Source organism: Plectrocnemia conspersa, unplaced genomic scaffold, assembly GCF_051122295.1.
Source record: "Plectrocnemia conspersa isolate PC_06_02 unplaced genomic scaffold, ASM5112229v1 ptg000010l, whole genome shotgun sequence".
NCBI lineage: Eukaryota > Metazoa > Arthropoda > Insecta > Trichoptera > Polycentropodidae > Plectrocnemia > Plectrocnemia conspersa.
In genome coordinates this window covers 21,425,513-21,442,002 of record NW_028277174.1, presented here as the reverse complement: position 1 = coordinate 21,442,002, position 16,490 = coordinate 21,425,513, and the positions used below count along the sequence as shown (strand labels likewise).

Below are 16,490 nucleotides of genomic sequence, written 5' to 3'. Positions count from 1 at the left end.
TATGTTGAGAAAATAAATACGCGAAATTCATAAATATAAATAATTAAAAAACATGTACATAAGTTATTTCGATGGAATGTATTATTCCACTAGCGATTAATTTAATGTATTACACGTGAATCTGTGTTTATAGATACTATTTTATATTAGCTGAATTTACTTTTGATTGATAGATTCCGATACAAAAAATATTAATTAGATAAGTGGCTTAACAACTAAGTCAATGATATGTTTATATTGTTTTTATAATACTGAATAAATAATTGTATAAGGAAAGTAAATTAATTATGTACAACATTGGAATATTTTATATACTTGTATCATATCGCCTACGCAGAGACATATGTATGTAAACAATTATAGCAACTGATGTATTAATCTTTAAAAATATATAAATTAACGCGTAAAATATCGTTCACGTGAAACGCAAAACGTAATCGAATCGGTCGTGTAAAACACGACCTCGAAATGAGTTTTTTCTCCATTGCGCTACAACTGTGTGAGAATTGCTATTATGATAATATGATTATTTAATATAAAACTATTAAAAAAAGCAATCAAACGTAACGCTATACCTATTTTCAATGTAAAAACTTAGTTTTTACCGTCGGCTTAATATGTGGTCAAGGCTGAACCGGTTAGTACTACACAAAGCAAATGCACGTGCATTTTCCTTTGCGCAATCTTCCATAGCGGATGCGAATTTTTATTTATTAATTCAATTTCGACCTTAATACTGTTGATTAGAACGAAGCGGTTTAATTTACAATAAAGGAAATAAAAAAAATCTCGATTTATAATAAAAGTGTTGACAGAGATTACAAGGATATGTGGATAGTACAGAGTAAAAAGTATAACCACTTTAGCATACTTGGGCCCTATGAGTCCAACCCTATGGGCGGGCACACAGCTTTTGACGGCCGGATGAGCGGGACCTATCCCCCGTAGTACTACATATTTTATGTAGTTTCATTCGTATTTTTTCCGCTATAAATTTAAGTTTTTTTAAGTAAAAGCTTTTGTTAACAATTAGTTAATTCTGCTTATTAGTTATTAACTTATCATCCCCTTTTAATTTAACCCACCCAACCGCAAATTGTTTTACTAAGACGCTTTTTCGGGCCGGTCTATCTACTACAATGACTTCTCTACATTTGTCTGCTAATTTACATTTTTGGATAACATTTGGTTGCAAAATCTGCTCGTATTTCAAAATACTCGTATATCAAATCAAATTTCCCCATAAGTAATAATGTAAACTTAAGTTGATTCTTTCTAAAACTTAAAAATAATTAATACAAAATACACTTATAATTTTGTATTATGCAAATTTATTAAAAAAATATTTAATATTGGATATCACTCATATCTCAATGAAATCTTATTATTTTCGTGAAACTTTAACTAGGAACCTGTCCAATGACATTGGAAATATTTTTTTCAAAAGTCTCTCAGAGTAAGATTTGTTTCGATCATTTCAAAGCATCGTTAAAATAGTGATTTGGTGTAAAGTTCAAAATGAACTGCAGATTCATGGGCTGGAATAATGGAGTGGTGTTGAAAGGAAGAAACTCGAATTCTTTTAGTAAGTCATCTGCAAGGTCTGGAGGATGAGTTATAGCATCATGCATAAATATTTTTTTTTAAAGTGTTATGTTCACTGTAAAAAGAATATTTGATAGTACTGTACTGCTCGTATTGCAAGTCATCGCTCGTTTATCAAGTCAAAATTCAATAATTTTTGCTCTTATTGCGAAATAAACTAATTTGTAATTGTATTAGTCTTTTAGAGGTTGGGAATCCTAAGGGTGATTGACCTCGTGGCTAATGAGACTCAATGTAAAATCTAGTAAGACTTTTTATTGCAATATTCACATATGTGCGACGGACGATTATTGGCGAGTCGTTTTTCTGCAAGCGGTGGTAGTGATGATGTCTAGACGATCCTCAGGGTTCTTGTGGCTGTCTGCAGCAACTGTCAGAAGGCAGTTCCTCTTGCGGCGATGGTCGTTTGGGAGTTTCAGATCGTCTCTTTTTGTCTGTCGGTAGAGGAGCGTCTGCTAGTCTCTTCGAATGGCTGCTGGTGACTTATGACTTCGTGATACTGACTGCCTGCTTCCTGACTGAAGACTCTCTGACTCTTATCATCACAGGGTTACAAGCTTTGTTGCAACGATCTTCCAGCCAATCGCTGCAGTCGCTTCGTAGAACGGCGAAATAAGTCTACGCCTTTAGAAAGCGATGTTCGCTCGTTCAAAGTCGTATTGCATATATGCAGCGCTCTTCCAACCAATCGCTGCAGTCGCTTCGTAGAACGGCGAAATAAGTATACGCCTTTAGAAAGCGACGTTCGCTCGTCCAAGGTCGTATTGCATTTTCGGAAATGTCATGGTGATTTATGATATCCGTGAGCGTTTCGCCACAAAGGAATTCTCGGAGAATATTTACTGTAAGCTCGAGGTCTGTGTAGTCCCCGAAATCCTTTACGCTATTGTGCTGTTTGTCTCAATTGTTAATGAATGATCGTTTTTGGTCACAGTCATTAACGCGAGTTTATGGTTTGCGACAATGACCCTTTCAAACGCGGTCATCTGTATGTTTTCGCTACAGTTTAAATATTACATTTTTCATAATCAATATTTGAATTAAAATGACATTGTAAAAAGAGTGCAATATGTCATTTTAATTCAACATTTTTTCATATTTAGTGTGCATTGTCCGAATTATTATTTGTCATTATCGGACAGCCACCTTTCAACAGCTTTCACCAGTGGGCGATTTTTGAGATGGAATTAGACTGAAATGCGATTGGCTCTTAATTGGTTTCGTCTCTTATTCGTCCAAGCTTCCTCACGAGAAAGCTTGCAAATAAGCAGACCATTCTTTTCAATTTCGTTCAAACTACAAGATCTGTATCTGAAAACTGTATTTTCAAGATCTTGAATCAACTTCAGTATTTGAACCACTTATTGCTAGGCAAAATATTCAATTCGCAACAAGCTGTGGATAACGCATTTCGAGATTTTATCGCTTTCCAGGTTTGACAAGCTACCTTGATTAATTGTATTGCTTCTTGTTTGAGATATAATTAACAAATTAATTGTTCTTCTCAGTGAAATAATACAAGTAAATACATTTTTTCAGCATACAAAAAGACAAAATTTCACGTGAAAAATATTGATTATTACACATAATAAATTCAATTCTTTTTTATGAAAAAAGCTCGCTATCGAAAGCTCGCGAAACGTATTTTAAACATTCTTGGTTTTTCAATATGAAAGTAAGTATTACTCACAAATCAAAAGGTACGAAATAAATCTTATTTTTTTTCATATCAACGTTGAATTGTTATTAATGCATAATAAAATTATAATTCCGATCGATCTCGTAAGATTAGGGATTAATATTGACGTCAATTAAATATGCCTTACAACTTGTAAGCTACAGGATACTTAATAACCACTATATTTCAATGATCAGTCTGATCATTGCAAAAGCGTTATTCTTCAAATGTATATCTCTTATCTAAAAATAAAATAAACATAAAATGTTTATATATGCAATGAAATGGAATAGATTTTCTAGATACGAAGAAGAACGTAGATAAAAGTCTCTAATAATAGCCCATATAATATAATTCGTCGCGTCTTAAAACATTTTACAACCAATCGTACACCCTGGTACGATCTATATAAAACCACCTCGGTGTCCTTGACCCGTTATCTCAACCGGGAACCCTGGAACCGAAATGTAGGTTGAACCAGCGCAAACGTTTCAATGTTGCCTCGATGAAATTCACCGAGTGTTTGTGCCAAAAAATCGAAAAAATAAATCTTTCAAATTTACGTAACGTCCGTTACGTGTTATTGCTCCTCCTGTTGCTCTATGAATATTTTCATTGAACACTTTCTAATTATGCGGCATTAAAAATATGATTCTCAACAGATAACGATTCGAGTAGAACGCGTTAGAAACGATCTGACATTATTACTACGAAGAAAAAATCTGTAATAGTAATAACGAAATGATTTACTACTTTTGGCGTGAAATGAAGATTTGTTTTTACGTAACGTGAAAATTACGCGATTTAGAAAATAAACGAAAATCACTATTATTAATCAATCGTAACTAATTGCAATAAACTGAGTTATTATCGCTTTATTTTTATACTGAGGTTGTTTTAAATGCAGACTGAATAATTGCGGTTTTTCAGCAGGTGTGTCGCGGAAAATTGCGGCAAGATATCTAAAATATTTACACTGCACTAAAAATTTTAGTACTTTAACAGATATGCATTTATATCGTGTCTGAAAGATAGAAATTTATGATAAATATTAAATTATAATTACAATCGATTATCATAGTTTATGTTTTTTCTAGATTTTCTTAACAAAATCGACTTACAAATTCTCTAATAAAGAGCTATTTTAGCTCATAGAGAAGATCATGCATGTATACATAAATAAAAAAGGCTAACCTATAAGTTAGAATATATTTCTACTAGAAAAAATATATTCTAACTCACAGGTGCTAGTGAAATATCATAGAAGGACACTAAAAATAAAAAGGCCATCTCGGAAATTTATGGTTGATGAAGATAAATTGCTGCGGGAGTTTAAAAATAGTATAAATATAATTTCACTAACTACACAAGTTGAAACGTATCAAGCAATTGATTTATAATTTCACTAGTCAATATTATTAAAACTGTATTGATTCACTGCGCCGATTATCCGGTACACGTACCCACAACTATTTTTTTTATACGAAATTCGTTGGTGGAGTACAGGATTTAGCAAGCGGCGTTCACAACTGTCAGTTAATGTTTGAATCACTTCAACTGACAGTTGTGAACTTTTTTACATACTTTAACGCCTGTCAAATCATTAAGTTATCGTTTTTTGTTCGTTTAACGCCTGTCCAACCAACACGATAAGTCGTTGACTATTGACCAGAAAGACCTGAGCTTATATCCCAAACGGACCTTGTGTTTTTATTTATTGTATTCCAGCACCTATTTTTGGAGCGTTAGGATACTCTTCGCTGAGTTCTCACAGAAAGTTGTATGTCGCTAAGCATTTATTCGAACTACTGCAGAGTATTTTCGACAATCAAACTATTCTCGAGGAATTCCAGATTTCGGTTCATGAACAACGTCTTCGAGAATCACGATCGTGTTCCCTTTGGTGCCCGCTAGAGCTATGACTAATACTAATGCAACTCTAATAAAATATTTAGCACTATGTTCATCTGGCCGTCAAAAGCTGGGTGCCCGCCCATAAGGGTTGAACTCGTTGGGCCCTAGTACTGGCAACGGATAACATGTAGCTATACTTCGCCTATGGCTGTTGCCATCCGGCTACGTAATTTTAATATTTTTTATTGTTTTTTTATGTATTATTTTTATTATATTTTTTTGTGCATTGAAATAATACTATATTTTTTGACCATCGTGACGCATTGGGGTATCATGTTAGGTCACGATGGTCCTAATTTAATTTAAATTTATAAAATATGTTTTATACCTAGTTTTTCCTAATCTCACGGATGAATATCGTGATGATTAATTAAAATCAAGCTAGGTGTACATTACATATTTAGAGTTCTCTAGACCATGGTTTCCCAAACTATGTTCCGCGGAACACTGGTGTTCCGCGGATCCAAAATATGTGTTCCGCGGAGCCTAAATAGATATTTCACAAAAATTTAGAGTAGATTAAAAAAAATGTTAGTCTTGCTAATACATAAAAATTGTTCATAAATCTGATAAAAAAGCTTGAAAATATGTGTTAAATATTCAACATTGATGTGTATAAAATCTGGAGGGAAAAGTTTCATAAGTCGGTGTTGTTTTTTTTATCTTTAAAATTTGATCGTATTTAAACAATATTATTTTTGTTAATTAATCACACGATATTAGTGCTTGTTATACGAATTTTATTTATGTGACTACATATGCTACTAGCAGTCACTGTATTTTGCATAGGCATGCACTGTTGACTAAAAAAATTTCCACAAATTTAAAAAATGTTATGAAGTAGCCGTGAAAATGATAAACTATGTAAAATCTAGACCACTTCAATCCAGATTATTTAAAATTTTGTGCGATGAAATGGGTAGTGAACATGAAGCACTTTTTTTACATACTGAAGTGAGATGGCTATCCAGAGGAAAAGTACTATTTTTTACTTTATGAACTTCGAAATGAATTATTAGTCTTCTTGAAAGTACAAAATAATTTGCAACATCATTTTATAAATTTTTTAACAAATCCTTCCTGGTTGATACATCTGCATATCTGGCGGATATTTTTACAAAGTGAAATGATGTTAACTTATAATTACAAGAAAAAAGTATTACAATTTTAATATGGGAGATAAAATTGAATCTTTTGATAAAAAATTACAATTTCAGATTTTATCGGTTGAATCTAATAATTCTGATTGTTTTCCTGTCTTGGATATGAATGTTTAAATGAATTGAATTTTCAAGTAGATAAAAAAGTTTCACAAGTATTTTTAGAACACCTATATTACTTGAAAATAACTCTTTCGAAATATTTTCCGAAAACTAGTAAGGACGATTTCTGGGTTCAGAATCCATTTTCCGTAACAGTAAAACTAGTGGGCTTAAGGGATTAGGAGAATTTAGTTAATGACTCTGATTTGAAACAAAAATATCAACCATTAAATAATTTCTGGGCTAGTCTGACTGAAGAGTTCCCCAAGGTGTCAAAACAAGTTCTGGTTTGTTTACTTCCGTTTTTCACGACATATTTATGCGAAGTGGGATTTTTTAAGTATATTGCAACAAAAACAAAATACAGAAATAGACTCCACGCCACGGCATATATGAAAATACAACTAACCAAAATTGTGCCTGATATAAAAAAATTGTTATTTAAAAACCCAATACATCAGTCAATAGGAGTTTTATTTATTTGTGTTTTTATGTTTATTAAATAAATTTAATAACATTTCTTTAATAACATGTTTTATTTTATTATGAATTACCCAGCCTAAAAAATAAGCTAAGTGTTCCGCCAAAATTTTCGGATTTGCCAAGTGTTCCGTCGCTGAAAAAGTTTGGGAAACCCTGCTCTAGACTAATGAGCTACTTAAGCTCATAGCAAATATCTATTTTTTTCAATATCAGTTTAAAGCAACATATAATTTCACTAGCACCCATCAAATACATTATATTATCACTACCATAAATATATATTTATCAGTGAAAATGTATTTCGATATGATTACGCAATGAGACACAAATCGAATTATTTTACCCTTGCGGGAAAAAGGTTCATAATTTTTGTGTGGTTTTATTATTATTGTTGTTATTTTTATGTGTTTTAGTTCATTCAGATAAAACAATTTTTTAACAGCATTTTTAACAAATATAGATGAAAAATAATAGAAAGATAAATATTCAACATATTTATACAGTTGAGGGAACGGTTGAGAAAATCTGATTTAGAGCCACTATATGATTTTAATTTGTCGATTGTTCAAAATGTTAACTAGATATGAATATAGTATTTTATAAAAATAATCAAGATATTACATACCTGCACTCTGAGACTAGTTAGAGCTGGAAACATTGCTAGCCTGTCGATCTCGTCCCACGTCGACAGATCTGTGTTGTTCAAGTTCAAGAATCGCAATTTCCTATTATAAAATACAATCTTAATTATGCACTGAGCTCAAAGTTATTTATAAATTTAAAGCAACCACGAACCCGAAATACAAGTGCGGTTTTTCACAGCCGTACTCGTAAACGTACTCTTCCGTCTCTCCGTTCTTCTCAGCGAGCGTGGTTAACGGACACTCGTTAAGCACCAAAGACTCCAAATTGGGAAAAGCGTAACCTATTTTGCAAATCTCGCTCCAGCGGTTGACCGGGTTGCCGGAGAAATGCAGCTTTTTGACTTGAGGATAAACGCACTCTCCGTTCTTAGCACTATCTATAATGGTATCACCATTGTTCACGTTCCCACTGGTGGCGCACGAGCTGACCCGCTCGTAGTTCAAGTTCTCCTTGTTCTCTTCGTTGCAGTTGTCGTTAGTACTGCTGATCTTCGGCGTGTTTTTGAATCCATTATTGCCGAGATCCACGTGGGCGTACTCGTTCAGGCTCAGATGGAGCTCTTCCAGGGACGGCAGTAGCTTGAGCAGAGTCTGCACGCTGGCCCAGTCGACTCTGGTCGAGTTGAGCACCAAGTTCTTCAAATACGACCAACAGGTGTTGTGCGAAGAGTGCTTGTTCAAAGCGTCGATCTGCTCGCTGAGTCTGTTGAAGCTCAAATTTACGAATTTGACTTGCGGCATGTGCTGGAGGATTCCGAACACCTGTAAAGATGATTTAGATTAAAACCGGTTGCGATCAAGGAAATTGGCAATGAAACAATGCACTACCTCTGCCCACTTGGTCAACTTATTCTTGGCCAAGTCCAACTCTTCTACGTTGCTGCACTTGTCGTCTAGCTGCTCGTCGTCCCCGGCCGTCTCGATATCGCAGTCGTTCAACACCAGCAGAGTTGGCACGCTGAGTCTTGGCGATCTTTTTGGCACAAAAATGGCTACGGGTAGGTCGTCGCAAGGATGGCGACCCCCGCCGGTGTGCCATCCGTACTTCTTCTCTAGAGCCTCCACAAGAGACGGCATCTTAGCAGATGATGTCTCGGAAACGGCCGACTAACTTCGTTGTCCGTGGTGCCGGATTGAATCGAGGCTCACTGTAAACAAAAATAACCTATCACGAAATGACACACTTATAGCGTTAGATAAGAAAGAAACGATTGTACAAGTTCAATATCGCAATGCCAAAGCGACTGATTTTATCAGCTCGAGCGTTAAAATAGACATTTTCATTGCGTAATTTTACACAAAGCAAACGATGCAAGAGTGAGAATCGTGAAAGATGCTTGATTTGTTGTGAGATTTGGAGCGTGCGCTGATTGCACAACGGCAAGGTTGATTTTGCCATAAATGCGAAATTAACTTGGTAAAAAAATTAATGGGGGTTCGATCGCTCCGTTTCATGATTGACATAATTCACAGTATACACAGGTTTATTTATTTTTCTCCAAAATGTAATCAACGTTCAACAAAATATATTATGTATGATCAGCTTTTACTTAAATAGTAAAAGTACAAAAATATGAAAAAGGTGTATTTCGAAACAATAGATCTGAACCTTTATAACAAGTAGGAAAACATAAATTTTGATGTACAATTAAAAATACTAAGATTTTTTCTGTAGCTGTTTATATATCAGTGTTTTCAAATTTTCTATATAAAAAAATCAATAATCCAATTACAGACAAGATCCTAATTATTACCAAAGTAAAATATTAATACTGAAAATAATACACATGTAATTATTGTACAATATACCTATCAAGTTATTTTATCTTTGTTGGTAAAATAGCATATTATTATAGACGTTATTGGCAAACGTTTTTTTATATTTTTTTATTATTAGTTGCATTTAATACAAAGTCCTAATTATCGCAAAAAAACAATAAGTTCTTCAGTATATGTTTCTCGTTTTTTTGTGTTATGCTCAAAATATCGAGCATAAATAAATGCTCTGTTGAAGTTATATTTTCACTAGTATAAATGTATGTATAACTACTAAGACTATTTCGGTGAAATCATATCCGAATATCAATAGATATTTACACATATATTTCTACTAGTGAAAATATAATTAAATTATATAAAATGAAATTTAATTTTAAAACGACAAAACGAATATTTTGAGATAAACAGTGAAAGCTGGATTTAAAGCGCGAAACCCAGCAAAAAAACACTCACAAAACACAAAAATCGCCTAGAATGGGCAAAAGCTCATCGCCATTGGACCGTCTTAGATTGGAGAAGAGTGACTTTCTCTGACGAATCCAAATTTAATCTACTTAAAGCAGATGATAAGCGACTGTGCGTCGTAGAAAAAGCGAAATATTTCATCCCTTATGCATTAATCGATTCATCGAGCACTCACCCTATATGATGCTCTGGGGGTGCTTGACAGCTTATTGATTGGACTCTGTGAATTTCGTCCAGGGCACAAAATGCAAAAATATATAAATTGTTTGTATAAAACGACTTTATTCCAACCCTTGGAGAACTTTCACAACATACTGCTGAACCCCTTTTTTAAGAGGATTCTGCGCAAAACCATCAATGAGCCCAATTATAGATTTTTCATTAAATTAATTCTTTATCTATAGATTACACAATTTAAAGAGTTAATGGGAACCACATCATTAACATGGCCAGAAAACAGCCCCGACCTATCATAAAACAATAATCAAAAAATTTAGCCGAGCTGAAAAAACATATCATGGAAAAGTGAGAAGAAGAGATATATTCTCAAATAATTGAAAACTGTATTTATCGATGCCAGGCAGAATACAAGAATTTATTAAAAATAAAGGTAAAATTACGTCAAAATAATTTTGTTAATATGTTATAAAAGTGTTTTATTTACAAGTTTCTAATTTTTTAATGTTATCGATATTACTTTCTATGAATAGAACAAAAAAAAGGTCGCGCGCACGTGTTGAGTTGGAGGTTCGCCATTATGCACTTGCTAGGATGACGAAAAAAATACACCTTTCCCAGAATTGACGCAATTATACATTCCTAATTTTACAATACCCGTATTTTTTAACAGTATTAACGGAAAACGAAAGGTAACAATTATAATTATGTACTATAAATTTAAAAACGTGTAAAAAATGAATCAAAGTTGATAAAATAATTATAAAGTCATGTAACTTAAAAAAAAACTTATAATAAATTACTAATTCGCATAGAGGTTTCCATAAACATTTTTTTTATAAATAAAAACTTTTATTTATACAATAAAGTAATAAGTAGATCTGTTTTAAAACTGTATGTAAAATTAGGTGAAAAAATAATATTTTTCCTAATTAAATTATAGACCCAAATGAATTAAACTAAATCTTATTTTTTATTAAGTAACTTTTATAATGATAACATAGAAATAGTCAGAGTTATTCCCCCTAGATGTCTGGAGAATATAACAAATGCTTGATAACATTTTAAACAAATTACTTTATTCTTTGTCGGTGTTGTCTTGATAAGGAACACTTATTTAGATTTGTTTATTTCAAGAACAATATTTATAAGAGTTTCATTTATACATCTCATAAATATTACATTAAATACAGAGCATTACTTTGAATTGGATGAGAATATTTTTTCCATCTCATTGTTGTAAAACATACGCCATACATTTTTCATCTTCAATCACCAAGTAGTGAAAAAGTATTCGTATTTTTATCTTGCATTTTAGAAAATGTACGTTGAAATACGATCCATTTGAGTAAGCAACTAAACGTCGTACATAAAAACCATCCCAATGGGATGCAAATACCGCACCCAGATTATTGATTAAAGTAAGCTCCATGGCTTTTTATCGTGGGTCGGCATCAAATATGACATTCAACTGGTCATCCTCGACCTTTAGATATATATTAAATAAATCATAACTTTGGAAAATATTTATCTCATGCTAAAATATATTAGAATACAAACTGATGCAAATAAAGTGACACACCAGATCGAAATTTAATAGTCAATATTATGAAACACGTTACAATACACGTTCGCTTTAAATTCTACCTAGATTTCCACACAATTATTAAAATATAATAGATAAGTACGTTCCACTGTCACTCGCATGCCGCAAATAAATTATTTAACATTAGATTCGGTCGATACGTTACATAATAGAATGCAACAAGGGGATTACTCCCTTGCTAAAAGCCACACGTGCGGACTCTGTGTGACCATGACACGTTTCCGTTGCGAAAAACTAAAAACTTCACCTACCCTCGAGTTGAGAATACAGAGAAAACTTTAAATACAATTACTAGAGACTTTACATTTATCATTTCATACACTAAATTATTTAAATATTTAAATTCGGCAAACGATCAAAGGCATATTTGGAAAGCAGGGGGTGTGAAAATCGATCAGCAACAGACGCATACGACCCTTAATTGTGATATGGTGCGTGAATGAGATAAGGGCTACCGAAATAGATTGCGATGCACAATTTCACAATGAGTCGAATAAAATAGATTTAATTATATATTATAGAAACACTGTGATGTATGCATACATTATATTGTAGATACATCCCTAAGGTCGCGAAGCAGCCTTGTTGTGCGCGTCAAAGTCGACCTAAATTACCCTTACCAGCATTAACAATGAACGTACACCTAAATGTATTAACATGTTCATTATAATGATATGCGTCAGTACTATAATAATAAAAAAAACTAAAAGAAAAATCAACACTTTCCAATTTGTATCAGCTTTATCATATGCGCATATATTATAAATGTTTATGTTACTATAACAGCAACATAATTCATTGTCAATAAAAATGGAAAACTAATTGACTTTTCGATGCGTATCGCACAATGGAAAGGTTTCGTAACTTAAGGTATATATTAGGTAATCCCGAAATTAATATCGTTTTTATAATGAAACTAAAAAATAATTTATTTTTATGAGTTTAATCCTCTCGAGGTGTTTAATTTATCGACGAGTTCAGTTAGAGTACCTATTTTTAAATTACAGTGTAACATCGAATTGCGGACTAACCATGGAGCATTTGATGCGATTCATAACGAAATATTTTTTTGTGACTGAAGTTTTATTAGGAACTTAAGAGTATTAATTATGTATCTTCAAACTGGGAAAGCGTACGAGATTGCAGGTCTTTTATTTATTTTTTATATCAATCTACTTTTGGTTGTTTTCGTTTTTAGAATTAGTTCAGTATCTACACGAGATTTCCACGAAAATTTAGAATCTAAGATTGCCGTATTTTTCCAGCTTAGAAAATTGTTATCCATTTTATTTTTTATTAATTTATCGACAACAAATTACTGCGACGTTTTTAGTGGGATTTGCAGTGACTATATATAATATGTACTGAATCATTTTTAAATAATTTTTAGATTTTTTTTTAATAAATTCATATAATATGTAATTTTGTATAAATTGTTTACTTGGTAAAAATTCTGCCATTGTAAATTTTGGAGCTCAATTTCTTATAAATATCGGAATATGTAGTCAAGATGTCTACTAATACAGATTTAACAAAAAAGTTATGTATCAACACCCAAAGTATTTATTTTATTTATTTATTAAAATTATGACCATATTGATCTGACATATTAACCTAATGCGTCACGATTGCCAAAAGTATAAAATATATTACAATTTTAAAATTTATATAAATAAAAACAATAAAACAAAATAAAAGAACAGACACACGAATTAAACCAAAACCCCATATGTGCACGAGAAAATGTCAATATCTTTATGCACAGTATTGAGCAGACGAACGGCCTTTGCCAGAGAAGAGTTGGCAAGTGCTCCAGTTCTAGACTTTACAGGCAAGAACAGTGGACGCAATCGAGAATTATAATCACCTTCCGGAGCCCATATTAGGAGCTGCTCGAGCACCGAAGGATTGTCTACGATGCCTTTGAGCAATTTCCAGACGTGTTTAATTATATAAACACTTCTGCGAGTTGACAAAGAAACAAAAGAGTGTATCCCAGCGTTCCCAAAATAAAAGCACTGGGAAACAAAAACGGATAATACCCGTATTCCTTCAAGTATAAATATTGACGGAATTTACGCTGTACATTTTCCAGCTTCAATTCATTACATTGACTCATTACGCCTAGAATCCGGTTAATAGAGCTAGTTTCTAGTATGCTGCGGACTAGAGCATCATAAAGAGTGCGCAGTACTCCTGAAGTAGCATGCATTTATTAAGATAAAACCGAGCAACCGAGCAAAATACCTTTAATTAATATTTATATAGTAGAAAATGTGACACAAAGTTCTCAATTCTAAGCTGCGGAAGTTATTTTAAAAGTGACTATACTTGGCCTTTATAAGTATTGCATGTTTTAAATTCTAGATGTGCCTGAAGTTGAGTAAATAATAAATAAAATATAAAATACATAAATATATGTACATAAATATAGAAAAATAATTATTCTACAGTACTTTTAAGTTATATGGTAAACCTATGATTCATACGACAAGGTCATTAAACGAGATGTTTATTCTTAATAGGTATGAACAAAATAAATTACAAAACATAAAAATATAATCAAAAAAAGTATGTACGAAATTTTTTTTTTTCATAAAAAATATGCATTTAACATTTTGGTCATCGAATAATTTAAAGTCATCAGTGTCATGGCTCCCTTACCATGGCTCTACAGCTGATAAGCTGTAGAGCCATGGTAAGGGAGATGATGGCGAGAAAATGGAAATACTTTTAGGGGTAGGGGTCCATGGAAGTACTTCTACGAATAAGGTTAGCGTTAGAATAAGGGTTGGCGTTTACGCATTGTTTTATTTTTAAACGTGGTCGGTTTATGAAGTGATAATTATGAACAATTTAACCAGTTCTATACAATATCCATATTCTTACGGATTTTTAAACGTCTCGTCAGACTGATTCAAAACCAAAGATCAAACCTAATAAATTTCGTCAGCGAAAGTAACATCAAACCACAGCTACGTCTTACATTAAAGTAATTATTATCGATTATTATGTACTAAAAAAGAAAGCTAGTATTAATTAAATATAAAAAAGTTTAAATGCATGTTTCCAGTTTAAAATATTGAGTTTTAATGCCATGTAATACTTTTGTTATGATATATTTGCAATGACTGTCGAAATTACTTAGAAGAATAATCATCATTAAAATTTTGACTAAAAACGATTAAAATTTTGAAATGTATCCATAAACACGCAATATGTTTTTTTAACTAATAATACCGAATCAAAAATCGGTTTAATGAACTATAATTAAAACCTTATCACTCGGCTGAGCATCGTTTACAAAGTCGATAACAATTATTTACACTGCGTTCTAGATAAACTATATCGGTCAAAACTTCAGCTAAAGTCACACAATTTTACACAATAATTTAACGGTACATTTTTTATACACTCAAACTACCGAAACGAAAAATTTCACTTTCGGACATTATCTAACTCACGCATTTAGGCAGCACCTGCGCTGCCATAACGATTGGTGTTCAGATATATTAAGTCGCGGAAAAACGTCTAATTTTCCCTAAAGTCAGATTTATCTCAATCCAGAATTACATCAGATTCTCGCTCGGGCGGCCAGCGGCTGTAATAATGTCGGCCATTATACTCAAAGCTAATGCAACTGCACAACTATTTTATTTATACAACACAATAATATAACGGCGTCGTTGAATTGGACGATTTTCGCTTTCACTTTCAGAATGCCCGCATAGCGACTGACATGGACGAATCGCCGTTGATTTATCGACGCTACTATACATACATTTATAGTACAATACTAAATCATCTTTGCGTGATGATTAAATCCACCGGTTAACGTGTGATTCTGTCAATGTACGTGCGGCTAGCGATGCAGTTCAATCAGCAAAAGTGATCGGAATTGTTTTTTTTTTTAATAAAACCTTATAACATATAAAATATGTTTCAATAAAAATCTTTCGGACAGTGTTTTATAAAATTTAAATAATAGTTATATTAAAGCTTGACTAAACAAGTGCTTTTTACGTTACTCATAATTAATACATTGTTAATACCACTCGTAATCGTTGTGACGAAATTAATAAATTTTCCAAAAACTTACATTATACAATTAATTCTCTTAGACTTTCTAAGAATGACGCTTTTTTAGTCATCGGCATTATATTATACAAACGATTGCGTATCTAAGCGGACATTAATCGGTTTAAAAGAATTTGCAAAAAACGTCGACAAAAAGGTCGGTGCCAAATACAAAAGATACGGTCGGTGCCCAAATATCTCCGGCAAACAGATCGAACTTTTGATTATTAATCTATTTTTAATTCTCCACTGCAAACTAACTGACTTAAGCCAAATGAGTTATAAGTAGTAAGTATTAAGCACATGAATTTTCAGTCTGAGAATCGGTGACAACTATATAAATAATTATAAATTATTAGATGTCACTTTGCAGTTGGGACCGATTTATAATAATAGTGCATTTTTTATAAATTAAATAGCGTCTGCTACTGCGTTCTCTGGGTTGCCAGTCTAGATTTGACGGACTATGCTATTTCGACATTACATTCCATATAATACATTATTGTCGATAATGTATTTAATTAGACAATTTTACAATAAAAGAATATATAACATCCAACCACAATTCGCACACTTTAACTAAAATACTGTCATATCACTAGCTCTGTGTCTGACTATAAATCATTATTGTAAATAGAATGCTCGCATAAGGAGCTAGAAATCAATAATTAATATGATACAATAAAATATGTAAATAGATTATCAAATAGCGAATTTGTCAGTTTTTATGTTTTTTGTTGAAGTTGTAAGGACTTTCTAAAAACATATAAAATTAATCGTTCGTTTATTTACGATTTTCT

At 32.4% G+C, this 16,490-nt stretch overlaps 1 protein-coding gene and 1 long non-coding RNA gene across 2 annotated transcripts in view; one reads left to right on the top strand and one right to left on the bottom strand.

Moving 5' to 3' along the window:
* mlt (tubulin folding cofactor E like protein mlt) overlaps positions 1-16,490 on the bottom strand; it is a 37,857-nt gene that overhangs the window by 10,754 nt on the left and 10,613 nt on the right. Inside the window, exons 2-4 of the mRNA XM_088195837.1 lie at positions 8,415-8,734; positions 7,738-8,348; positions 7,568-7,667 (exon numbers count right to left, since the gene is read on the bottom strand). Coding sequence (XP_088051963.1) covers positions 7,568-7,667; positions 7,738-8,348; positions 8,415-8,663 — 960 coding nt within the window. The 5' untranslated portion in view covers positions 8,664-8,734. The remainder of the gene's footprint in view (positions 1-7,567; positions 7,668-7,737; positions 8,349-8,414; positions 8,735-16,490) is intronic.
* Positions 1,099-3,738, top strand: LOC148230987 (uncharacterized). The gene is made up of 2 exons (XR_015811194.1): positions 1,099-3,063; positions 3,498-3,738. It is a non-coding gene; the product is annotated as an uncharacterized LOC148230987 (long non-coding RNA).